Below are 27730 nucleotides of genomic sequence, written 5' to 3'. Positions count from 1 at the left end.
TTTGAGTCATTTAGCAGACGCTCTAATGCAGAGTGATTTACAGGAGCTCTAATCCAGAGTGATTTACAGGAGCTCTAATCCAGAGTGATTTACAGGAGCTCTAATCCAGAGTGATTTACAGGAGCTCTAATCCAGAGTGATTTACAGGAGCTCTAATCCAGAGTGATTTACAGGAGCTCTAATCCAGAGTGATTTACAGGAGCTCTAATCCAGAGTGATTTACAGGAGCTCTAATCCAGAGTGATTTACAGGAGCTCTAATCCAGAGTGATTTACAGGAGCAATTAGGGTTAAGTGCTTTGCTCAAGGGCACAGACAGATTTTTCACAGAGTCAGCTCGAGGATTCAAACCAGCGAACTTTTGACCAGCGACTGGCCCAACCTCTTAACCGCTAGGCTTCTTGCCGCCCTACGCAGATGGCATCTACTACTGCAATCCTTGCCTGCACCTGTTGACCATTAGTAATGTTGCCACTGCTCTCGCTCCTTCCCCCAATACACCCTCCTTTGTGTGGCAAAGTTGATACATTCCTCTGAAATGTTTTGGTCTATCTGAACTGGGACCATGTGGAACACTGGCAGACTGTCTATTGGACAGACACATACAGCCTACATACACAACACATTACCATAGGCGAACATACAGTGCCTGTAGAGTGCTCAACACTGGGAAACACATTGCAGTCTATGTAGAGGTCGCAAGAGGACAACGGGATTCATTTATAATCTACAGGATTCCGACAGAACATCCATCCTCATTATGTCCTAAAAACGGACATGTTCCCTTGTCCTTCTCACTCTCCCCCCCCCTCCCCCGCCTCACTACCTCTCCCTGTCCCTCTGTCCCACTTTCACACGAAACAGAGACTGGAGGTCCAAGGCTGAAATGGTCATCTCTCTTCACCTCCATGTCTGGTGGGACACACATCTACACTCAGAGATAAGCACTTCTCTCACACAAAGAACTCCTCTATTCATTCTCTCCCTCTCCCTCTCTCCCTCCCTTCCTCCCTCTCCCTCGCTCCCTCGCTCCCTCCCTCCCTCCCTCCCCCTCTCCTGTAGTGTCAGTTCTGTTCAGTAGAGTTCTCCAGCCTTCAGTGGGATTCAGCTAGGCTTTGTGTTAAGTGTGAGAAAGAGTGTTGTGGAAGAGGTGGAGGAGGATTGGAAAGGGGGAGGAAGAGAAGACAGGGGCAACTCTTTAAAAAGCGGGCCCCTCTCTTCCTCCTTCCGTGACCCGGCCTCCCGTTGGCTGAGCAGGGGCCCGGCAGGGCAGATGGAAGGAGACAGATTAAACTCTCTAGACCAGATCACAGACTCTCGCTGGGAGATTAGGGACCCTCGCAGTGAGATTAGGGACCCTAGAGGCCAAATTGGGGAGTGCTTATCTGTGCCTCGTCACCCATCCGTCTGCTGTATGAGATTCCAGCATGCTCTGCTTGCTAGCAACCACTCCTCTACAAATCTGGGTGTTCACATGCACCCACACACACACACACACACACACACACACACACACACACACACACACACACACACACACACACACACACACACACACACACACACACACACACACACACAGGGCTACTTTAAACACCTTCTCATGTGATAAGAGTTCAGGCGGAAGTCAAGTGATCGAAGGCACATTTACAAGAATACACACACAACAACACACAAACTCAGAATAGCAAACAAGCAGAGACTAAACACCACTGGGTGAATTCCAAAGTGATGGCAGAGCGTGGTCTGGATTCTTCTCTTAGACTTTGTCTTTGTGATGAATGAAATCATACTTAAAAAATGAAAGAACTTGCTGTGCCTCATTCAACTGTTTAAGTGAGGCATGTTTCTGTGGGCACACACACGTACACACCCCAGGACCAGGTCCAAATATGAGGCTTTGCCTTGCACACCCTCTTCATCCACCCTTTTGCCTCTAAAAATGACACGTTCCTTAAAATAGCGCAGAACATTCCAGTGGAACTTTTACGGGGTGCCTCCTCTCCTCTCACAGCTTGGCGGAATAAGATAATTCCCTGAAAGCAGCAGCAACGACAGTTGGAGGACACTTTGGACTCGCAGCCCAGTCTGGTCGCGCGGTTGCCGTGGTGACAGAGCGGAGGTATAATGTCCGTTGTGTTGCTGCGGTCCGTGTTTGGTGACCCTTGTCATCGGCAGCTTGGCAGTGGTCTAGTCTGGGGCGGGCAGCGAGATGCTGTGAAGCAGTGTGTGTGTGTGTGTGTGCGTGTGTGTGTGTGCATATGTGTGTGTCTCACCTCGATATCTCGGATCAGGAGCTGAGTGGGCGTCTCCACGGGGGCTTTTGTGTCGATGACCTTCTGGACAGCGCAGGCCCAGTGCACAGCCTCGTTGAAGTGCTTGGTGTACAGCCTGTAGCAGTGCTTACGCCCATACACTGTGATGCTCCAGTACCCTGAAACACACACACACACACAGGCACAGGGAAGTCAGTCATCAGTGTATCGTGTACTGAAAGCATGAGTAAACATGAAAAAACAGAAACTGAACTTTCAAAGAACAATATAGCTATAGAGAGCAGAATCGAAGGCCTATACTTATATAATAACTGTGGTTTCAGAAAATAAGGAAGCCTGCTCCACTCTCCCTCTCATGTGGTCTGAACATGGGACATTCCACATATCTGGTGTGACTCCTGCTTCCTCACTTCCTCTCTGGGTTTCACGGAGGTCAGCGATCATCCCGGGAGGGTCCCCCAACTTTGTTAGCCACTGAGCCCAACCGAAACGACTAAAACCAAGTCAGGACAGAGGTGTGTCCTCTCCTGGCACAACACCTGGCCTAACCTCCTGTAAGAACTGAGAAAGTGCTACAGGAAGTGTGGACCCATGGGCCAATCATACCCTGAGTTTGTTACCATGTGATCTCCTGCTAGCTACGTGACTTGGCATACTGATTTTTCTTTGTTTCGATTGGTCAATTGAGGCTAAAAGCCAAGTGAGGCTAAATAGTGTGTGTGTGTGTGTGACCCCATTCATAGCTATTTCACAAGTGAGAGATAGAGAGGTGGAAGGAGATACTGGGCCTAAAAGGGGACTAGTATTGTATTGTATGGTAAAGCCATTAGGTCCATACCACTCTGCTGGGATAGACTTACTCAGAGGCTGATAGAGGAACACAGACAGAACACACAGCCACCAGTGAGCTGTACTTAGACTAAGGGCAGGACAAAACCGAGTACACACTTCTCTGCAGGAAAGTCCCAGAGCAGATTTAGGGAATGTTTGGGTTAGCTTTTTTTTCTCCTGGAGGTTTTAAGTGGTTGTCTAAAGTCAGCAGGCGAAGGTACAATCCCCTCCATACAGTCACAGAGGGCCTTGTGTGTGTGTGTGTGTGTGTGTGTGTGTGTGTGTGTGTGTGTGTGTGTGGTGTGTCTTCACACAACAATAGCATTTCACCTGTATTTCCTTTCCGATTCCTGTCATTCAGGGTGTTAAATGGTAAAGGGTCATTCTGGTGCTGATGACTCAGAAGGTTCCAGACAAACACAAGTTGTGGAGAGAAAAGTGGACTGGGTTTTCCAGACTTCCTCTGGGTGTACTGGGCTCACAGGAACTGAGAGGAGACCGTAAATCCTCACATTATGACCGCTTTGAGATCTTTACCAATATTTGATCATTGAACCGCTTAAGGATAGGGGACCAATATGGAACTCATTATCTGGGGCTTAGTTATCCAAAGAGGGAATTCTGGATATACACGCCGGTGCATGCTCATGTGTCTCTGTGTGTGTGCGTGAGTGGCACTCACCCGTCTCCTTGAAGGTCTGTTTGTCTGGCCAGATGACAGAGCAGAGGTTGGTGAGCACCAGTGTTCCCAGTCTGCGGGCTCCTCTCTCTGAGCTGCTGTAGTAGTCTAAGGAGTCCAGGCTCAGTACAAACCAGTAGCACCTCTGCTTGATCCAGCTTCCACACACCTCCCGGAACAGCCAGCCTACACACACACACACACACACACACACACACACACACACACACACACACACACACACACACACACACACACACAATGAATGTGGGAGAAAGATCAAAAAGGTAGCCAAAAAAAGATCTGCACATGATAGACTGTGTGTGTATGTGTGTGTTTGCACATGTGTGTGTGTGTGTGTGTGTAAGTGTGCGTGTGTGTGTGTGCGTGTGGTGTGTGTGTGTGTGTGTCTTATTTGGTTGAATTTAAGGGTTAATTGGTTTGGGCTGAACATAATCACTAAGAGGTTGAACCCATCGGACATAAAATATGTCTGTAACATGCAGAACAGGTTAAAAATAACGGCAGCTAATGGTATAGTCAGACATTAAGGCCTGTGTGCCTGCCACCAGGATAATTACAGCTGTAAAAAACACACAAAGAAGAAAGCGGGAGGTTGGAGAACAGTCGCTGGTGGTGGAGATGCAGGAAGAGAACTGGTGGACTGATCTGTCATTAACGCCCAGAGAAGGAGGCAGGGAGAGAGAAAGAAAGAAAGGCTGATACATTCTCCTGGCTCCCTTCACCATTCCACCCCTGTCACATAACCATGGTCCTCAGAACTGGGTGGTGTTCAGTAGGCATAGAACGAGACAAAACGGTGTGAAACTGACCTGAATTTGTAAAAATAAAAATGGTAATTTTCCATTTCATAACTGTTTGTGTTTGGTCTCTACTGAACAGGATCCTGGTCTGCAGTGTCCAGCTTTACATGAAGGGGATGTACACTACATGGCCAAAAGTATGTGGACACCAGCCCGTCGAACATCTCATTCCAAAATCTTGGGCATTAATACGGAGTTGGTCCCCCCTTTGCTGCTATACCAGCCTCCCCTCTTCTGTGAAGGCTTTCCACTAGATGTTGGAGCATTGCTACGGGGACTTGCTTCCATTCAGCCACAAAAGCATTAGTGAGGTCAGGTACTGATGTTGGGCAATTAGGCCTGGCTCACAGTCGGTGTTCCAATTCATCCCAAAGGTCAGGGCCCTGTACCACTTCGTGGCTGAGCCATTGTTTCTCCTAGACGTTCCTATGACAGTGCCACGTTGAAAGTCACTGAGCTCTTCAGTGAGGCCATTCTACTGCCAATGTTTGTCTATGGAGATTGCATGGCGGTGTGCTCGATTTGATACACCAGTCAGTAATGGGTGTGGCTGAAATAGCCAAATCCACTAATTTGAAGGGGTGTCCACATACTTTTGTATATATAGTCTACTACCCGTGTCCAGAAGGGAAAGTGGCTGTAGTGTTACCAAACACCAGCCATGCAGCAACCCACAGAGTGTGTCCCAAACGACACACTGTTCCCTGTATAGTACACTACCTTTGACCAGGGGACCATGGGGCTCTGGTCAAAAGTAGTGCACTATATAGAGAATAGGGTGGCATTTGGGACACAGAATATGTGTGCAAACTGTTCCTTCTAAATATTTAATCTCACAGAGCTGAGGGTAAATAAACCGGGTTTGGCCAAGCTCTGGCCAGGGGCTGCCCAGAGAGAGAGAGGAAGAGGGAGCAAGGGATGGATAGGGGTGGCGGTGAGAGGGAGGGGTAAAACATGAGAGAGCAGTCAGAGTTCACAGTGAGGGGTGATGGATAGGCTGGCAGAGGGCCCTGGCTGGTCACCTGGCCCAAAGCTGGAGCAGGGCGCTATGGTGAGGGCGGGGGCAGGGTTATGTGGCTGTGCCATCCGTTGAGTGTGTGTGTGTGTGTGTGTGTGTGTGTGTGTGTGTGTGCGTGAGTTTATGGGAACAGCAGTGCCATGTTCATTGGGCTAACTTCATAGAACAGCTCTGACGACCGAGCCAGCGTCACAGCTTCCTCTGTGGTTAGCAAGCTGCATGCCACCTGTCAGCTCTCCCTCGCTTTCCCTACAGCTCTTTTCTCTTCGCTCAGTCTCTCCCTCTTTCATCTCTCCCCCGGCACCAACTCCCCTTTTTCCTATGGTAAAGTGGTTTTCCCTACATGCAGAGCCCCCATTGCTACCATCCCCCATGTTACAACCCATAGACCCGGAGGGGGGCAGTCGAAGTGGGAGTCTACACACGTCTCATTCTGTTTCCCCTTTCCCTAGTGGCAGCCTGGAACACACCATAAACCCACCCAATACAGTCCCCAGGTACTTAACACCACATCAACAGGAGCATAAAAACCAACATGAAATGGATAAATAAAAAACGATGAGGTAAGACAGGACAGGATTGGGTGGGTGGATGATTGGGTTGGGGGTAGGGGGGTGGAGGGGTGTGGGTGGACTGGTTAGCGGAGAGCTGGGAGGCAGGTCGTCTGTCAGTCACACAGGATGTCCTGCAGCTGCTCTTTTTGAGACAGTGGGATAGAGAGACGGCCTACTTTGGATGGAAAGAGGGAGGAGAGAAAGAGAGAGAGAGAGAGAGAGTGAGAGAAGTAGAGAAAGAGAAGGAAAGGCAATGAGTGGGAGAGAGAGAAAGGGTGAAACAAGAGTCCCGGTCAGGACCCCCTGCCTACCCCTCCCCTCCCCCCCACGGCCCTCCATCTGGATCCCATCTCCCTGGCCTGCTAATGCGTCCCCTGGGGGGCCACGGCTCGCCCTTAATTTGTTTCATTTGTGACCCCAGACCCCTAACGCTGGCCCTGCCCCTTGAAACACAGACTGAGCAAACACCGGAGTCTGTCTCCCTCTGGTTCTGTTCTGTCCTTCTATCTCTGTGTGTACCTTCTGTTTGTTCTGGAGATTTGGAGGAGATTAAAAAGCATCTGATAACAAACAGTCATCCATAAGGGAGCAGAGCTTTAATGAGCTTCAACACTAGGATTATGGGCTGAACTGAATTAGACAGAGATCCAAACAGAAAGGGAAACGATTGCAATTGAGTAGACTGAATCACTTTCCAAATGACTGGAGTACTAAGTGATATGTAGCTAAAAATGAACAAACAGAGGAATGTAATTTAAGCTCGTCACTGCATTCTGTCTAGGAGTTTCTCACTCCCTCGCTACGTCAATCTCTCTCTCTCTCTACCTTTTCCCCTCTGTCTGTCTCTCTCTCTCTGTCTAAGGCACGGTTGATGGCCTATTTTAGACTGCGAGGCGACACTTGGCCCCAGTTGCCTGAGGATGTCCCATTGTAAACCACACCAAACCACACCAAACAGCTAGGGACACCCTAGCACCAGGACATTTGATATATCCATGCACACAACAAGGGCATGAACAGAGCAAGGCCTTCACATGTCCTGGAGCGTCAGTGGTGCTGGAGATGGTGGTGGCTGGTGGGGAAGACGGCCCGACTGAAGAGAAGAAATGCCAAGGCACACAGCCACCCCAGGGGCCCAGGGGAAGTATCCGTCCTCCGATTGGGAAGGAATGCACCCCCCCCCCCCCCCCCCCCCCCCCCCCCCAACCCCATCGCCTGCCCCTCTGCCCGGTCTCAGACGTCGGAACAGAGGGAGGAGGGGTGCAGCCAGCCAGTCGGCCAGGGGTGCTGCATGGTAACTGCTGTCCGAATTAGCCGATCAGGCTGCCGCCATCCCAAAGAGGACGTAACTTATCCAAGCGCTGGCATTTTACTGCAACCGTTTCGGTAGCAGGAAAAGCACACATGAATAGCCTGTGAGATCACACCTCAAAAAGCGTCAGGCTCGCAAGGCTCTTAATGCCGCTGATGGTCATCATTACATGATTACTGGGGGTAGTGTGTTGTGTGTGTGTGTGTGTGTGTGTGTGTGTGTGTGTGTGTGAGGGCTTAGCTGTGGACAGTGAAGTGTACAGTACAGTAGTACAGTATGGTCTACTTATTCAGCGATAACACCGCAAACATGCACAGAGCTCAAGCTCGGCTAACACTCTCGGATGAGTGAACGTCATCATCCCACAGACTGTTATTACTGTACATGCAAATCACTGGGACTGGAACACATCAGCTACACAAAGAGAAAGGAGAGAGAGAGAGAATAGAGGGATGGTGTAGAAGTGTGTCGGGCAGGCAGGCTCACCTTTGACAAGCAGCTCGGGGTCTTCTTCCAGGCCCATCTTGCTCTTCTCTATGATCAGACTCTTCATCTCATCAGGAACCTCTGACAGACTGTGTCTGGGTGAGACAGAGAGAGAGAGAGATGTGGTAAATAGCAGCATCATACACTCCCACAGTGAAGGCACCCCCCCGATACCCTATTGGCTCTGTGTCGAGGGGAGGAGGGTAACCCCACACAACGTCTGCCAGCCCTAAGCCTCTCTGACACCCTAAGTGAGAGAGGAGAGGGGGACAAGTTGAAGTGCTGTGAATATCGTTCCCTCCACCCCTCCTCCACAGCTGCATGCATACCACGCCACCGTGGACAGCTCGTCTCTCTTTAATTGGTTTGGCTGGCGGGCACAGCGGAGTGGAGAGAAGAGGAGGACTGATTCAAAGCCAGCCAGCCAGGCAGTCCCAGGCCAGAGAAAGAGTGAGGACTGACTCAAAGCCAGCCAGCCAGGCAGTCCCAGGCCAGAGAAAGAGAGAGGACTGACTCAAAGCCAGCCAGCCAGGCAGTCCCAGGTCAGAGAGAGAGAGAGGACTTACTCAAAGCCAGCCAGCCAGGCAGTCCCAGGCCAGAGAAAGAGAGAGGACTGACTCAAAGCCAGCCAGCCAGGCAGTCCCAGGCCAGAGAGAGAGAGAGAGAGTTCAAAGGGTTACACTGTTGTCAGCTAATCGAAAACCCATAACAAACATCAAAAACATCTGGGAATCATGGGGAAACTGTTGTGAAATGCTCTCTCTCCTCTCTCTCTCTCTCTTTCTCAAGGGCCACTGTCAAAGAAGCCTTGTAAAAAGAAAATCCACCACATGCAGTCATGGTGGTGGCGAGGACCTTGGACTGCAAAGTGACATTCGTTTCAGACATTTGGCCAGGCAATGTTTTGGACGACTGAGAGCTCAGCTTGTTATCTCTGGTCAAGGCCCATTTCCAGCCCATTCAATTGTTTATAAGGTTTATCTATGCTCATTTATTTATCTAATTACTAGTTTATTTTCTCTATTTCCTGCGTCAAACTAGCGTGTGAGGTATGAAGGGACAAACCCTCCTTCCTTCCCCTGAAAACACCAGGCAGGAAATGAGTTTTGGCAGGCGGCCATCCCTCCACCATGTACAGTCTCAGATAGCGTTTCTCTGGGCTGTGATTATTGATCAGATGATTGTGGAAGGTTATTCCTTATGGAAGTCAGACCTAATCAATAAGTCTGAACATACCCTATCCTGCTCAACTCAGACTGTTCATCTACAATACATGACATCTGTTCAAAGTATCTCACTATCCCAACATCCACTAGTTGACCCTTGTGTCAATACGTTTGCCTGTTTCAGACTGTACAGTAGTTGGAAAATATGTGTGTGTATCAGTCTCTAATTTAGGCTGATGCTCAGACACACAGGGAAACCCTACAGGAAAACCACATTGGCCCTTACAGAGTGTATGACTGATTCGGCCGGGGAAACTTCAGAGAGACACCAGAGGGCCAGAGCCCTGTCCTACTACAGCCAGTCTACCTCTGCAGCGAAGCCCAACAGCGGCGGCAGCATTCAAACAGTAACGTCATCTGGGACCTTTCCAGTGTATCGTCGCATATCCCTCTTCTCTTAAATACGTAAAAATACATCCGGAAATCTGAGGACGGCTCTTTTGGAGTCCGCGAATAACCCCTTGCTGCAGAAACAGATGCAGACAGACCTATATGCAGTCATTTAAATGGAGAACTCAATGCACTGATGGGGAATTTGGATCTATAGAAAACTGCAATGCTGTCAGCTAGGGGATAGCGTGTTGGTATGTGGAGGACTTGATATCAAAGCCGAGGATCATTTTGTGATGTTGTCTGAGCGGGGGCACACGTACAAACTCTGGAGAGCACCAGTATAAACCAGCCCTGGATTGGTGCCTCTATAGTTTGGGCCTTGCTCAAGGGTACAAAAGCAATGTTAGCTATGTTCCTCGCAGAACTTAAACCAGAAATCTTCTAGCCGTGAAATGGGTCAAGTTCCTACCTAAAGCTATCGGCTACTTTATGTACAGTATGCACCAGGGTTTTCCCATTTTAGTTTAGCAGCCATTCGAGAAATTTACCACACACATATGCATTGGGTGTTGGGTGTGTAAACCCACTATGAGCGTCCACCCACGGTGCTCAAAAAGTCCCCACATTTAGATTATGGTAATTCCTCTTAACAAAACATGTAACTCCTGTAATGAAGTAGCCAATAAAATGACATTTTCAAACATTTGCCAAAATGCAATTTGCGGGAAAAAGGGAAAACACCATTCTAAATAGCGCATCTGACGCAAGCGGTATATGACAGAGATTCAAAGAGCGTGAATCTAAAGACACAACGACTAAGATGTGTTGTTAATACTGTATGACTAGGATGGTGCGTTTGACTTCTGGACAATGGAAGAAAGTTGATATGAAAACCAATAGAACAGGAGAGAAACGGCAGCTTGCGTGGCAAAAGGCCTAGCTGATTGAGTAGCGGCTGTCAGTGAAAAGCATCTAAAAATACCTTATGTGTGAACCTAATGTGTAGTGAGTTTTACTTAAAATGTTGAGACAAGAACAAGGGGAGGGGTGTGTGGCGAAGATAGCCTATAGGCCGTCTCTCTCCAAAATGCATGCTCTCAACTCTCCAGAATCTTGCGCATTCATTATTTCTTGTGAACTGTATGCTTTAAGATTGTTTATTGTTATCAATTCCCCATTACATACAGTTGAAGCCGGAAGCTTTAACTTCCTGACTGATGTCTTGAGATGTTGCTTCGATATATCCACATCATTTCCTTTCCTCATGATGCCATCTATTTTGTGAATGCACCAGCCCCTGCTGCAGCAAAGCACCCCCGTGCTTCACCGTTGGGATGGTGTTCTTCGGCTTGCAAGCCTCCTCCTTTTTCCTCCAAACATAACGATGGTCATTATGGCCAAACAGTAATATTTTGGTTTCATCAGACCAGAGGACATTTCTCCAAAAAGTACCATCTCCATGTGCAGCTGCAAACCGTAGTCTGGCTTTTTTTTATGGCGGTTTTGGAGCAGTGGCTTCCTCTTTACTGAGCGGCCTTTCAGCTTATGTTGATATAGGACTCGTTTTACCGTGGATATAGATACTTTTGTACCTGTTTCCTCCAGCATCACAAGGTCCTTTGCTGTTGTTCTGGGATTGATTTGCACTTTTCGCACCAAAGTACGTTAATCTCTAGGAGACAGAACGCGTCTCCTTCCTGAGCGGTATGATGGCTGTGTGGTCCCATGGTGTTTATACTTGCGTACTATTGTTTGTACAGTTGAACGTGGTACCTTCAGGCATTTGGAAATTGCTCCCAAGGAAGAACCAGACTTGTGGAGGTCTACAATTGTTTTTCTGAGGTCTTGGCTGATTTCTTTTGATTTTCCCAGGATGTCAAGCAAAGAGGCACTGAGTTTGAAGGTAGGCCTTGAAATACATCTACAGGTACACCTCCAATTGACTCAAATGATGTCAATTAGCTTATCAGAAGCTTCTAAAGCCATGACATCATTTGTATTACTAATTAGGCCTACAATAATTTACCGTTCTCATTCTCGGTGTGTAAATGTTGTTGAGAAGCAAGTTTTGGTTTTATTTCATAACCATCATTTACGAGTTGTCCCTTTTTTTCATTGTCTTTTGTTTGGAGTGCTCCATGTGAGCGATGAGCACGGTTCTTGTTAATGTTGAGGGAGCTCACATGTCTGAGCAAGCATAGAATTAGCCTACCTGGCCTGCTGTGCAAGTGCCCATTTGGGGATGTATGATTTCTGCTTGTCTTAGTCATCGCCTTCACCACTAATAAGCTCATCTTCTCAGTAATATTTTCTTCACCTCACACAGTAAGTCAACGAAGTCCGTTGTTTTAACATCCATTGCAAATGACAGACTAATAGTTCCTCACAAAAATCTCCCCCTCGATAATCACCAAGCCTCGGTGTGAAAGAGCAAAATATAATAATCTGATGATCCCATATATCCAGCGGAAACGTCATAAAATACTTATCCTTTCCCTTGCGCAAAAACAGCTGTCTGTCCCGAGCTCACTGGTGCCTAAACTCTGAGTTCTGAATAGGCTAGTTGATACAATGTTGCACGTTAGGGCCGATCCAGTTGATTGATTTGATACAATGTTGCACTTCACAAGCAACAGCTCAAGTCAAGACAAATAGAAAGGAAGGCAGACAGGCTGAGAAGAGAAGTTAATGTTATTGAATTTTCATCAGTATATTTTCTACTGTTTTTATGTATGTTTACTTTGTTGACAATGTAAGTTATAGGTCAACAGCTGCATTGGCCATTTCGGAGTTCCATGCGCTCATTTAGGCTATTTAGCCGCCAATGATCACTGTGTCACATGGCAGAGGCTGGTCCTCTCGCATTAGTTGAATTTTACATTTGTATAATTATCCACGTGGCAACAATTTTGAGAACCGCAAACATTATTATTGAAATGAAACTGTTCCATCAAGATGCACATATGAAAATCAGAACTGACCAACAGATTGGTAGAAATTGTAGGATAAATTGTAGGCTTATGCTTCCTCAAACTTTAAACCTATAAAGTCTTTATGAAATAATTGCCTCCACCTTTCTACGGTCAGATTTTCAAGCAAGGTAAGACATGCCTCATAATATGAAGCAAAACACTCAGGTTTCAAACAATGAAATATCTTTTCAAAATGCATACTACCTCCAGCTCACATTGTAAAGTGGTGGGTAGCCTTCCTACCATTGTTTTTTCACCAGGTTCATTTGGCCAGCCAAATGTATATTTATCTGCTTAAATTTGTTTTATTACAGCCAAAAGCCCGCAATTACCGGCTAATGGAAACCCAGGTATGCACATGACAACCCTGAGGAGCAATATTGTGTGGGATGATAACCCTAACCACTAACCAGATGTAGAAAATGACACATTTCAGAACAAGCATGAGGCAGGATTCAAGAGAGATCATTTGAAAGATTTGAGTGGAGGGAAACGAGGGAAAAGTGGAGGGAAACAGGATAAAGAAAGGAGAGGGAGGGCCGGGCTAAAACCCTCCGGTTGACCTTTTATTCTGTCTCTGTTCAAACAAGCCTGACCTTCAGCTTCAATGGGCCCTCAGCGAATCAGAAGGCCTATCTGGGTCCACAGGCCTTCAGCTAACGTCTAACACACAATCTGCCTTTGTGACTTACTGTAGACACAGGCTTCACCAAAAGTCACGTCAAAGACAAAACCATACGGGAAGACACTGGGGCTTGATCTAACTTTGAAGTCCATATGCTATAGGTTTGGGAGTTAGGCTACTTTGTGTCGAGGAAAAGAAGTCGGGTGGGTGGGTGTGAGTCTATGATATTTTGGTAAGCTGATCCAGAGGGGGCTGTCCAACACACTTCTGTTAGAAGTTCAAACAAGAGGATGAAGAACTGAGCATGTCGAGAACCAGACCAGCAGAAAAACTGTTCAAGAGTCTGTCAGAGAACAGAGAGACAACAGGCCTAGGCTTTGTGTCATGCTACCTTGAATAATTCTTCATCAAGCGTCTATTGACGCACTCATGCATCAATCTAATTAACATAATACATCTGTCAGTTTAAGCTAGAGATATCTATTTCATCATATATATATATATATATATATATATATATATATTACATGGGCTGCATCTCAATCCGCCTATGTCGCCCTTCTGCATCTGAGGTGAAATGTAGCAGAGATACAGCGCTGTTTGTCAGACCAGGAGACATCCCGAAAATCGGTCTCATCACAAAAACGGACTAATATGACCACTCTATGGAAAGATGAGACGCTCACTAACAGTGTTTTTGCTCGACGACCCCCACAAGCGTCTAGACTTGTCTGAAGGTAACCTGTTACCGGTTTTTAAAAATGAATGGAAGTATGGAGGTAGTTTTGTGCCAACAAAAAAAAGGGGTTAAATGTAAAAAAATATATACAGTAGCAGTCATAAGTTTGGACACACCAACTCATTCAAGGGTTTTTCTTTCTTTTCCCAATTTTTTTTTACATTGTAGAATAATAGTGAAGATATCAAAACTATGAAATAACACATAGAATCATGTAGTAACTGAAAAAAGTGTTAAAATATATTTTACATTTGAGATTCTTGAAAGTAGTCACCCTTTACCTTGATGACAGCTTTGCAAAATCTTAGCATTCTCTCAACCAGCTTCATGAGGTAGTCACCTGGAATTCATTTCAATTAACAGGTGTGCCTTGTTAAAAGTTTATTTGTGGAATTTCTTTCCTTCTTAATGCGTTTGAGCCAATCAGTTGTGTTGTGACAAGATAGGGGTGGTATACAGACGATAGCCCTATTGGGTAAAATACCAAGTCCATATTATGGCAAGAACAGCTCAAATAAGCAAAGAGAAACGACAGTCCATCATTACTTTAAGACATGAAGGTCAGTCAATCTGGAAAACTTCACAAACTTTGAACGTTTCTTCAATTGCAGTCGCAAAAACCATCAAGCACTATTATGAAACTGGCTCTCATGAGGACTCCAACAGGAAAGGAAGACCCAGAGCTACCTCTGCTACAGAGGACAAGTTCATTAGAGTTACCAGCCTCAGAAATTGCAGCCCAAATAAATGCTTCACAGAGTTCAAGTAACAGAACATCTTAACATCAACTGTTCAGAGGAGACTGTGTGAATCAGGTCTTCATGGTTGAATTGCTACAAAGAAATCCCTACTAAAGGACACCAATAAGAAGAGGAGACTTGCTTGGGCCAAGAAACACAGGCAATGGACATTAGACCGGTGGAAATCTGTCCATTGGTCTGATGAGTCCAAATGTGTGATTTTTGGTTCCAAACGCTTTTTGAGACGCAGAGTAGGTGAACGGATGATCGCCGCATGTGTGGTTCCCACCGTGAAGCATGGAGGAGGTGTGATGGTGTGGGGGTGCTTTGTTGGTGACACTGTCTGTGATTTATTTAGAATTCAAGGCACACTTAACCAGCATGGCTACTACAGCATTCTGCAGCGCTATGCCATCCCATCTGGTTTGCTCTTAGTGGGACAATCATTTGTTTTTCAACAGGACAATGACCCAACACACCTACAGGCTGTGTAAGTGCTATTTGACCAAGAAGGAGAGTGATGGAGTGCTGCTTTAGATGACATGGCCTTCACAATCACCTGACCTCAACCCAATTGAGATGGTTTGGGATGAGTTGGATCGCAGAGTGAAGGAAAAGCAGCCAACAAGTGCTCAGCATATGTGGGGACTCCTTCAAGACTGTTGGAAAAGCATTCCAGGTCAAGCTGGTTGAGAAAATGCCAAATGTGGAAAGCTGTCATCAAGATAAAGGGTGGCTACTTTGAAGAATCTCAAATATAAAATATTTTTTGATTTGTTTAACACTTTTTTGGTTACTACATGATTCCATATGTGTTATTTCATAGTTTTGATGTCTTCACTATTATTCTAAAAATAGTAAAAAGAAATAAAAACCATTGAATAAGTAGGTGTGTCCAAACTTTTGAGTGGTACTGTATATATTTCCTGAGCTTTCTTTTATCTCCTAGATATAGGACAGACACTTCAAAACCTTATTCTTTCTGATTAAGTTTTTTGAGTGTCTGTTTTGCCATTTATGAATGCATTATTCAATGCGTTTCTATAGTGGTAGCCAAATTCTAGAATACTTTTACATTTTTTAAATATACAGTATCTACAAGGGTCCTAAAATTCCAAATCAAATAGCTAAATGATCCATGGTATGACCGTCTTAAAACAATTTCATATGTTTGCTTAGTAGAACCCCCTTCCCCAAAGGCTTAGACTTTAGAGGTTTTAACAGGCAAATCTGCGCCCAGCTGCCCACACAGGCCCAAAGTAATGCTTAAACTCTGCTAATTGAGTAAAGAGGGGCTTGTGAATGAGTGCTGTAAAACAACTAGTTTGGAGTTTGGGGGTGTAGCTGTAGTGCAGCTGGGGTCACATGTTGGCACTCTGACAGATGAGGCTCTGGGGTTTCCACAGCTGTCCAGTAGCCCCCCCCCCTTCTCCCCCCTTCTCCCCCCGCCCCCGTATTCCCAGAAGCCCCGGCTGAGGCCGTGACAGAGGGGCCTTGAGTGCTGACTTCCTGTGGAGGCCAGGAAACAATTTTACACAGGGATTAGACGACTTGGAGGGAGAGCAGACCAACAGAACCCCCCCACCTCCCCACCACACACACACACACACACACTACACTACACCCCCCTGGAGAGACCATGACACAGTCAGGGAGGGATGAAGCTGGGAGAAGAGACAAGACACTCCCATATTAACCTGCTGTTTCAGGTTTGTGTTTAATATTCAAACGTTTCAATTGATCTGTTGTGAGTAAGCAATCTATGGTCTGACGTGTAAGTCACCACTTCAGCGTTGTCCCGAGGAGGTTTTTGTGTTTGAGATGTCAGGAATTTGGTGAGAGAAGGAAAAATACCCTTGTGGTGCTTTGTTTACGGAAGTGTAAGGGAACACATGGAAAAGTCCTGCAGCTCAGATGGCATATATCTCCTTCTCCCTAAATCTCTCCCTCTCTCTTTCTTTTTCTCCCCCTCTTCACTCCGGTCTTTCCACTGTAGGCCTAACACCAGCACGCTAAGCAAAACCATCTGTTTGCCCCACATAAACGGGAAGCTAGCTAACAAAGAAAGAGAGAGAGGCGGAAGTAGAAAGAGTAGGAGAGGGGGAGTGCCAGAGGGAGAGAGAGAGGGGGAAGTAGAAAGAGTAGGAGAGGGGGAGTGCCAGAGGGAGAGAGAGAGAGGGGGAAGTAGAAAGAGTAGGAGAGAGGGAGTGCCAGAGGGAGAGAGAGACAGGGGGAAGTAGAAAGAGTAGGAGAGGGGGAGTGCCAGAGGGAGAGAGAGAGAGGGGGAAGTAGAAAGAGTAGGAGAGGGGGAGTGCCAGAGGGAGAGAGAGAGAGGGGGAAGTAGAAAGAGTAGGAGAGGGGGAGTGCCAGAGGGAGAGAGAGAGAGGGGGAAGTAGAAAGAGTAGGAGAGGGGGAGTGCCAGAGGGAGAGAGAGAGAGGTGGAAGTAGAAAGAGTAGGAGAGGGGGAGTGCCAGAGGGAGAGAGAGAGAGGGGGAAGTAGAAAGAGTAGGAGAGAGGGAGTGCCAGAGGGAGAGAGAGACAGGGGGAAGTAGAAAGAGTAGGAGAGGGGGAGTGCCAGAGGGAGAGAGAGAGAGGGGGAAGTAGAAAGAGTAGGAGAGGGGGAGTGCCAGAGGGAGAGAGAGAGAGGGGGAAGTAGAAAGAGTAGGAGAGGGGGAGTGCCAGAGGGAGAGAGAGAGAGAGAGAGGCGGAAGTAGAAAGAGTAGGAGAGGGGGAGTGCCAGAGGGAGAGAGAGAGAGGGGGAAGTAGAAAGAGTAGGAGAGGGGGAGTGCCAGAGGGAGAGAGAGAGAGGGGGAAGTAGAAAGAGTAGGAGAGGGGGAGTGCCAGAGGGAGAGAGAGAGAGAGGCGAAAGTAGAAAGAGTAGGAGAGGGGGAGTGCCAGAGGGAGAGAGAGAGAGGGGGAAGTAGAAAGAGTAGGAGAGGGGGAGTGCCAGAGGGAGAGAGAGAGAGGGGGAAGTAGAAAGAGTAGGAGAGGGGGAGTGCCAGAGGGAGAGAGAGAGAGAGGCGGAAGTAGAAAGAGTAGGAGAGGGGGAGTGCCAGAGGGAGAGAGAGAGAGAGACTGAGGGAGATGGAAATTAATAATTATCTTTTGGGTGAATACAAATATACACATGCCCCATTTACTGTACTTATGATAGACAATTTAACTGTACACAAATCTTATCAAATCAAAAATAAAATACAATTGTATTTGTCACATGCTCCATGCTACAGGTGTAAACCTTACAGTGAAACGCTTACTTACAAGCCCTTAACCAAAAATGCAGTTAAAGAAATAGAGCTAAGAAAAAAAAGTACAAAAAAAAAGTACAAAAATAAATAAATAATAATAATAACAATACAGATGCTATATACAGGGGGACCAGTACCGAGTCAATGTGCGGGGGTACAGGTTAGTTTAAGTAATTTGTACATGTAGGTAGGGGTAAAGTGACTATGCATTGCATTGATAATAAACAGCGAGTAACAGCAGTGTAAAAAGAAAGGGGGGGGTCAATGTAAATAGTCCGGGTGGCCATTTGATTAATTGTTCAGCAGTCTTATGGCTTGGGGGGTAGAAGATGTTTAGAAGCCTTTTGGACCTAGACTTGGCGCTCCGGTACTGCTTGCCGTGCGGTAGAAGAGAGAACAGCCTATGACCAGGGTGACTGGAGTCTGACAATTTTTCGGGACTGGGCCGTACGCACTACCCTCTGTAGCGCCTTATGGTCGGAGGCCGAGCAGTTGCCATACCAGGCGGTGATGCAACCGGTCAGGATGCTCTCGATTGTGCAGCTATAGAACCTTTTGAGGATCTGGGGACCCATGACAAATCTTTTCAGTCTTCTGAGGGGGAATAGGTGTTTCTTCACGACGGTCTTGGTGTATTTGGACCATGATAATTTGCTGGTGATGTGGACACCAAGGAACTTGAAACTCTCAACCCGCTCCACTACAGCCTGTCGATGTGAATGGGGGCATGTTTGGCCCTCCTTTTCCTGTAGTCCACAATCAGCTCCTTTGTCTTGCTCATGTTGAGGGAGAGGTTGTTGTCCTGGCAGCACACTGCCAGGTCTCTGACCTCCTCCCTATAGGCGGGCACTATGGTATTGAACGCTGAGCTGTAGTCAATGAACAGCATTCTCACATAGGTGTTCCTTTTGTCCTGGTGGGAAAGGGCAGTGTGGAGTGCGATCGAGATTGCGTCATCTGTGGATCTGTATGTGAATTGGAGTGGATCTAGGGTTTCCGAGATGATGATGTTGATGTGAGCCAGCCTTTCAAAGCACTTCATGGCTACCGACGTGAGTGTCAATGGGCGGTAATCATTTCGGCAGGCTACCTTCGCTTTTTTGGGCATAGGGACTATCTCTGTGCATTTGTGTGTCCGTGTGCAAATACTTGGTGTGTGTGTGTGTGTGTGTGTGTGTGTGTGTGTGTGCGCGCGTGTGTGTGTGTGTTGTCTCATGTGTCTGAGTAAGAGAAGGCTGACAAATCAAACAGTCTGACTGCTCAATATTCTAATTTATCCATGATTATCACCCCCACTGGGCTCTCTCTCGCCTCCTCTCTGCGTGGCCTAGTTTCAATCTCACGCTCACGCTCACTTTCACAATCCCTCAACAGGGAAGGGAAATAAAGCATCTGACCAGATCCAGCTGACAAGGCATCCTCATTTCTGACCAGAGTGGACAAAATACATCTCTGTTATGCTTCATATTGATGGAAGACACATGAACACACATGGAAGTGCAGAGAGGCCATATGAATAGAAAAAGTACCATCTCGTTATGTTGAGATCGTTACTTATCTGATGATTACGGCACAAGTTGTTTTGCCGAGATCAGAAGATCATTCTCTCATGATCATGATATAACAAAAAATGTTTTGTCGAGATCACGAGATAAACTCTATAAATAGGAGTGGACGTATTGATGCTAGATTGACAGTATGGCGGAGGAGGCAGAGCCCACGGTGGATCAGCGCATATGTTTTTATTGATTGCTACACTAAAGTATGGTACATTTTGTGCTATTATTCTTTCATTTTTGTTTGGAGCTCATTATCAGCTGATAAATTAGAATAGTAACAAGCTAAATGTTCCTTAACGTGAGCTAAGAGCTCATGGGGCATCTAAGCCCTGAACAATGCCTGACAGGCAAACATGTCTCCCGCATGTGAGCAACAACGCAGCTAACTTGGCTAGTCTTATGAGCGAGCGAGCTAGTTAGCTATAGGTGAAGTCGGAAGTTTACATATACTAGTTTTTCAACCACTACACAAATTTCTTGTTAATACAAACTATAGTTTTGGCAAGTCGGTTAGGACAATTCACTCTATCACAATTCCAGTGGGTCCAAATTTTACATACACTAAGTTGACTGTGCCTTTAAACAGCTTGGAAAATTCCCGAAAATAATGTCATGGCTTTAGAAGCTTCTGATAGGCTAATTGACATCATTTGAGGCAATTGGAGGTGTACCTGTGGATGTATTTCAAGGCCTAACTTCAAACTCAGTGCCTCTTTGCTTTACATCATGGGAAAATCAAATATTGTAGACCTCCACAAGTCTGGTTCAACCTTGGGAGCAATTTCAAATGCCTGAAGGTACCACGTTCATCTGTACAAACAATAGTACGCAAGTATAAACACCATGGGACCCCGCAGCCGTCATACCGCTCAGGAAGGAGATGCGTTCTGTCTCCTAGAGATGAACGTACTTTGGTGCGAAAAGTGCAAATCAATCCCAGAACAACAGCAAAGGACCTTGTGAAGACGCTGGAGGAAACAGGTACAAAAGTATCTAAATCCACAGTAAAACGAGTCCTATATCAACATAACCTGAAAGGCCGCTCAGCAAAGAAGAAGCCACTGCTCCAAAACCGCCATAAAAAAGCCAGACTATAGTCTGCAACAGCAAATGGGGACAAAGATCGTACTTTTTAGAGAAATGTCCTCTGGTCTGATGAGACAAAAATAGAACTGTTTGGTCATAATGACCATTGTTATGTTAGGAGGAAAAGGGTTTGAAGCAACATCTCAAGACATCAGTCAGGAAGTTAAAGCTTGGTCGCAAATGGGTCTTCCATATGGACAATGACCCCAAGCATACTTCCAAAGTTGTTGCAAAATGGCTTAAGGACAACAAAGTCAAGGTATTGGAGTGGCCATCACAAAGTCCTGACCTCAATCCTACAGAAGATTTGTGGACAGAACTGAAAAAGCGTGTGCGAGCAAGGAGGCCTACAAACCTGACTCAGTTACAGCAGCTTTGTCAGGAGGAATGGGCCAAAATTCACCAAACTTATTGTGGGAAGCTTGTGGAAGGCTACTCGAAATGTTTGACCCAAGTTAAACAATTTAAAGGCAATGCTACCAATTACTAATTGAGTGTATGTAAACTTCTGACCCACTGGGAATGTGATGAAAGAAATAAAAGCTGAAATAAATAATTCTCTCTACTATTTTTCTGACATTTCACATTCTTAAAATAAAGTGGTGATCGTAACTGACCTATGACAGGGAATTTTTACTAGGATTAAATGTCAGGAATTGTGAAAAACTGAGTTTAAATGTGTTTGGCTAAGGTGTATGTAAACTTCCGACTTCAACTGTAGGTAGTCTTGTTAGCTAGCTAGCTTGTTATTTATGCTGGTTGTTAGCTAGCATAACTGATATGTGTATAATTGTAAGGGACACTTATGGATAATATTTACATTTACAGAGTGGGTGAGCTCCATTCTTGACAGGCTGATCAAATTCAATAGCAGCCTCAGAGGCTGGGCTCCTGAGTGGCACAGTGGTCTAAGGCACTGCATCTCAGTGCTTGAGGTGTTACTACAGACACCCTGTTCAAATCCAGGCTGTATCGTAACTGGCTGTGATTGGGAGTCCCATATGGCGGTGCACAATTGGCCCAGCACTGTCTGTATTTGGCCGGTGGAGGCCGTCATTGTAAATAATACCTTTTTTTTAACCGACTTGCCTAGTTAAATAAAGGTAACAAAAACAAAAAAAGAGGCTGTCTGCAAGGAGCCTTACATATGAAACATCTTACAACGCAGCATTTTGATTTATCAGCCTCTGAGGCTGCTATTGAATCTGATCAGCCTGACAGGAATAGAGCCCACCCCTGGATCAGATAAGCATCTATCTATAAAGCACTTTGACAGCTAATCTGCCTGCAAGGAGCCTTGCCTATGAAACAGCCTACAAGGCACCCAACTTATTTCTAAGCCTCTGAGGCTGAAATTGAATCTGATCAGCCAGTCAGATTAGTTAGTCTAGCTAACAATAGCAACTAACAAGACTACCTAGCTAACTAGCTAGCCAACAAGACTACCTAGCTAACTCACAAGACAAGACAAGTTAGCGGTGTTGTTGCTTGCATGCGATTGACTGTGGTCTTGGGGGTGGCACGCAGCCTGGGAAACAGTGCAGCCTGTCAGGCATCGACGAGCGCATTGTGATCAACGCAGTCACAGGGCTCCTTGATGAGGTGGTTGTCGTGAACAAATGAATGCGTGGTACTTTTGATTATCTCGTGATCTCGAAAAACCTTTTGTTATGTCGAGATTAGGAGAAAAATAAGTTGTGATCTCGACCTAAGAAGGAATTCATTTTTTTCATTCATATGTCCTCTCTGGACTAAATATATGAGGGATTGGCCTTTCAAAGTCTGACTTGAGTCTACCAGTCAGTCAGACTCACGGTGGCCAGAGTAGCTGAGCTGATGAGTAATTGATTTTGGTTGAGATCAAATTAAAGCAATGAGACGTTAATTAAAGTTGTAAAAACACAGTGTCCTTGCTCTGAGGCTTGGAGGACCGTGGTCAGAGCCAGACTGCTGTTATGTTCAGACAGACATGCTTCAGAATACAAAGTACGCCTTCCTGAACATGGCTTGCATCCCAAATGGCACTTTATTCTTTATTGTAGTGCACTGCTTTTGACCATGGCCCATAGGACTTTGTTGAAAAGTAGTGCACTATATAGGGAATACGGTGCCATTTGGGATATATCCATGGTTGCCCGATCAAAGCCCTCTCATGCAGGGTTATGTTACATCAGTCGCTGAGTAACCAGCCCAGGAAATGACATGGGAGTTGAGATTTGTGATCCGAGGGGTCAAACGTCCAGATACGGCTAACTGGGGGCGTAAAAACAGCTTAATCGCACAACACACACGGCTATGATGAGCTCAACCAGGAGGTCAACGTCCAGCTTTAAACCATGGCTCATATACAGAGGTGAAAGCTATGTAAGTTACCCAGACTTCATTAGACATCTGAACAAACACACAAGCAACTGTCATATAACACAGAGGCTTCTTAGACAAACACCGGTCTCTGGGGAAACCTTCAAATACAACACATACTGTAGGTAGGTAATGAGCAATCACAGACCACAGTCTCATTGTGGAATCTGTGGAGGGAGGGAAGAGGCCCATATTTCTCTCAAGTCCCCATCCTATCCTCCTCCCATCCCCCTCTCCGTCTCCAGTGTGCCTGGCTGGGCCTCTGTCTGAGCTGAGACGGAGGGGGCTGGTGGGAAAATGGGAATGTGGTGATTAAGAGTGGGCCTATATGACCTCCCAGCTCTAAAAATACACTGTTTACTCAAGACCACTGCCAAGGAATTCTGGACTAGGCAGAGGGGAGTGCATAAATGTGTTTTGGGGGGGAACCGGAGAGAGAGGACAGGAAGTGTGTCTGTGTGTGAGGGCATGTGTGTGTGAGGGCATGCGTGTGTGTGAGGGCATGTGTGTGTGTGTATGTGTGAGGGTGTGTGTGTGTGGTGTGTGTGTGGGGGGGGGGGGGGGTACGTGACTTTGACAATGTGCGTGTGAAGGAAGGGAATGTCTTGAAAGGAGGAAAACAATGCATTTCAGGAGCACTGACACACACAGGAGATTACCACACAGATCACATCCAAGGACTTCTTGGAACACACACACACACACACACACACACACACACACATACATACACTTCCAAAGACCGTTGTAAACACTGTCTCTTTCAGTCTCTTCCAGCCATCATTGTCTGGCATCCCACACCAAGAGTCATGCTCTTGACAGAGAGTGTGTTTCATAGAATGGAGAATAAAGAGAGGGACAGAGAGAAAGAAACCGAGAGAGGGGGGGGGGGGAGTTAGCGAGAGCTTCCCTCAGTGGTCCCACTGTGTTCTGCCTCCTGTGTGTCTCCTACCCTCCCACTCCTCTGTCTGTCCCTGGGCTGTCAACGAGGGGCTCGGTTGAGGCGGGAGAGGGAAAGAGTTGGGAGAAAATAGAGATGATGTGAGACAGATATGGATGCATGGGAGCGAGAGGCTCCTGTCCTGTTTGAGGGGCAGGCAGTAGGCCATGAAGGCATTTCATAAAGGCACCAGCCAGACTGTATGGGTTGGGGTTGTATGACAGGCCTCTGTTAGACATCATGGCCCTGACTGCTGCTGACACTGAGCTTGGCACCACATGCTGGAATGAGGGGACGACTACGGTCTGTCTACTGACTGCCTACTGACTGCCTACTGTCGGTCTGCTGATGGTCTACTGACGGTCTACTGTCGGTCTTCTGACTGCCTACTGACTGTCTACTGACTGTCTACTGACGGTCTACTGTCGGTCTTCTGACTGTCTACTGTCGGTCTGCTGTCGGTCTGCTGACGGTCTACTGTCGGTCTACTGTCGGTCTTCTGACTGTCTACTGACTGTCTACTGTCGGTCTACTGTCGGTCTACTGACTGCCTACTGTCGGTCTACTCTCGGTCTACTGACTGTCTACTGACTGCCTACTGTCGGTCTACTCTCGGTCTACTGACTGTCTACTGACTGCCTACTGTCGGTCTACTGTCGGTCTACTGACTGTCTACTGTCTACTGTCGGTCTACTGACTGTCTACTGTCTACTGTCGGTCTACTGTCTGTCTATTGTCGGTCTACTCTGTACCAGACAGGCACCATGGGTGAGCTGCCACTCTGGGTTAGTAGGTCAACGCAATGGGAAACTAACACACAACACCTAACCTAAAATGGACATATGTTGCCCATATGGGCATATGCCAGCCCTCCCATCCGATCCCACACCTGTCTCCTCTCTCTCTCTCTCTGCAGTATCACATCTTAATCAACCTAGCTAACCAGAGGCTTTTGTTCACTAGACACTGTGGACGTGAATACACATGTAACTACGCCCACTGAGCTGCTCAGGAGAAGCTCTCTATCCGCAGAACAGAACGTGAAGCCTGCAGGGCTCATAATGAGCAATAACGACTACATGACATGACTAATCATGTTCAAATGAAGGTGCTATAAAGGTTAGTGCACACAGACGGAGGTGTGGGATGACCTGCTGGAACTTATACTCTCCTATTCCGAATGGACAGAAATCTACGAAGATCACTTTCAGAATAGCACAAACTCTCAACATCCCTTCAATATTGCAGTGCTTTTCAATACAGATCTACTCTGCTTAGCCTGCATTCACTTGTGACTGAATTTCATGCCTTGAATTGTCTAACTTGACTCTAAATGGGCCCCTAAAAAATGAATTAAACTGGTCTAATCTATGCCAATATATCTGAGATAAATGTGACTATACGTCAGTGTCTCCTCCCTGCTTTGTAATGGGCCATTAGAAAGGTGTGGCCAGTGGCCATGTAATGGTTATGTAGCACAGCATCTAATTCTTAGTGTGATGATTATAGTCAGTCAGTTATTTGACACACTCCCTCTAGCACCAACAGTAAATCACCTGTGTGACAGCTCTGAGGCCTATCGCTCTTCTCTGCCCTGTGGAGGTGGCAGCACACACACACACACACACACACACACACACGCTTGTGCCAGCCTCGCCCCTCTAGGGTGTGTCCCTGAAGTGAGATTGAGTCACCTCGCTCACCCTGTCCTCCCTCCCTTGCTCCCTCAGGAGGCTGCATGTCCCGTCTGACTTGAGGCTTCAGAGAGCCTCAGCTCACCGCTCCCTCAACGCCCCCACCCTCAGCCCTCCTCCCTTTCCTGTTTGAGTTGTCCTCTTGAAGCGAGTTGTGACATTATCAGACATGTATACTGTTCATCAGCTACGTTATATAATTCTAGGACTTTTCACCACGCCGTCTGTGCTCTGAGAGGACTGAGACTTAGATTGCCTGGGAGTGAGGTGGGAGAGAGGAGGGGGTAGATAAGGATATGATGCCTGACTGATAGTGTGATGCAGGCCTGAGATCACTCATCTCCCCCTCAACCACCACCATCCCACACTCACGTCATGTCTTGGCTCCCGAGTGGCACAAGGGGTCTAAGGCACTGCATCACAGTGCTAGAGGCATCATCAGGCTGTATCATAACCGGCTGTGATTGGGAGTCCCATAGAGCGGTGCACAATTGGCCCAGCGTTGTCAGAGTTAGGATATGGCTGGAGTAGGCCGGCATTGTAAATAAGAAATTTGTTCTTAACTGACATGCCTTGTTAAATAAATAAGAAATTGATGTGTGTGTGTGTGTGTGTGTGTGTGTGTGTGTGTGTGTGTGTGTGTGTGTGTGTGTGTGTGTGTGTGTGTGTGTGTGTGTGTGTGTGTGTGTGTGTGTGTGTGTGAGATCTTGCACCCCGGTGTGAGAGTCCCGCTGACACATGGCCTGCGAATCTGGTAGTGGTATTGGCGCATCCTACAGATATAGAATCTTAATTTGATCACCCTGTTGTAGGAGAACTTGTAGTGTATTTGAGGTTTAAAAGGCTTCTGAAGTTTGTGATTTTCCCTTACAAAAAATGTATCAAACCCTACAAAAATGACCATTAATTCACATTTCTTGTCGCTGCAGGATAACTTTTATGTTGTAGCAAATTGGCTCAAATTAAGATCCTACGTGTACTTCTGCATGTGTGTGTGTGCATGTGTGGTCAGGCATACTATGAGTCTTGTGGTGAGAAACCCCATGACCCAAGCTCTGTAGAGGGAAGTAAAAGATAAAAAGATTGAGTACTAATGATGTCCGTGCTTGGTGACACATCACGTACACAGAATCATACATGAACATCAAGAGCTATAGAGGAACTGGCTTCCTAAAAGCAGCACAACGTGTGTTCACTCACTCACACACACACATCCACGAACACACACACAAACAACTTACCCGTTTGTCCCATTGGCTGTGCGAGTCGGCTGAGAGAGAGTCACCTCAAGTGGACCCTGTGAAAAAAGCAACAAACAAAAAAAACACTTAACCCAGCTAGCACATTTGGTTCCTTGAATGTCGTGGACACGTACGTTTTTGGTTTCCCATTGGTTCTGGGAATGAAGCCATACGTTTCCTGACCGGTAAAACATTCTGAGAACGAAAGTGAACATTTCGCCTGTTCTGGGAACATTCATATTTTGGTTGAAGGGAGGTTCTGAGAACGTTTTACTATGGTTCCCTGAACGTTTCCTGAGAGGTTTTATTAATGTTCTGAGAATGGAAATTATAGGTTATTTGAAGGCAATAAAAATAAGGTTCTGTGAACATGTTTCAACAAGACTTTTAATAACACTGTTAGCTTAGTTGAACTGTTTTGAACTCCAAGCACAAAATCAAAATGTATTTGCTTAGGCATTAATCATGTAAACACATGTATTCTTTTATTGTGGCACATCAGTGAGATTTGAATCTATGACCTTCTGTTCTGTATCCATGGAATTAGTCCACTGGGCCACCAGGATGGAGCTAGCATGCCATGTATTTTAACTCATTCAAAGCTGTTCATTTGAGTCTATTCAAACAGACTCCATTTCAAAGGAAACAAGCACTGATTAAGATCCGGTGTGGCCAATTAGTAGGCGCAACCCACACAGCTGAACAAGCTTAACAAGACAGAGGATAGAGATAGTTTTGTTGATGCTACAGAACATTGTTATTTTTTAAATAACATTCTTAAAAAGTTCTCTGGACGTTACAAAACATTTCTTGTGGTTTTTATGGATCTTATTTGTATGTTCTCTGATCTATTTGAGAACATGACTTTAAATAGAACCATGATTCCTCATGTAGGAAACGTTATGCTGAAACTACTGAAAGTCCCAGAGAAGAATGTTGTTTCTTAACATACTCAGAACAATGTAAGCACATGACTTTAAATAGAAT

General features: G+C 46.2%; 1 protein-coding gene across 2 annotated transcripts in view; it reads right to left on the bottom strand.

The window, feature by feature from the left end:
- Positions 1 to 27730, bottom strand: part of LOC109891926 (pleckstrin homology domain-containing family H member 3) — a 51499-nt gene that overhangs the window by 13240 nt on the left and 10529 nt on the right. For both annotated transcript variants that reach the window (XM_031827339.1, XM_031827340.1), the window contains exons 2-5: positions 26744 to 26799; positions 7980 to 8074; positions 3789 to 3971; positions 2276 to 2433 (exon numbers count right to left, since the gene is read on the bottom strand). In XM_031827339.1, coding sequence (XP_031683199.1) covers positions 2276 to 2433; positions 3789 to 3971; positions 7980 to 8074; positions 26744 to 26799 — 492 coding nt within the window. The remainder of the gene's footprint in view (positions 1 to 2275; positions 2434 to 3788; positions 3972 to 7979; positions 8075 to 26743; positions 26800 to 27730) is intronic.

This window comes from Oncorhynchus kisutch, linkage group LG6 (genome assembly GCF_002021735.2).
Source record: "Oncorhynchus kisutch isolate 150728-3 linkage group LG6, Okis_V2, whole genome shotgun sequence".
In the NCBI taxonomy this organism is placed as follows: Eukaryota; Metazoa; Chordata; class Actinopteri; order Salmoniformes; family Salmonidae; genus Oncorhynchus; species Oncorhynchus kisutch.
Note: the sequence above shows the minus strand (reverse complement) of the source record. Positions and strands in the feature narration are given on the sequence as shown.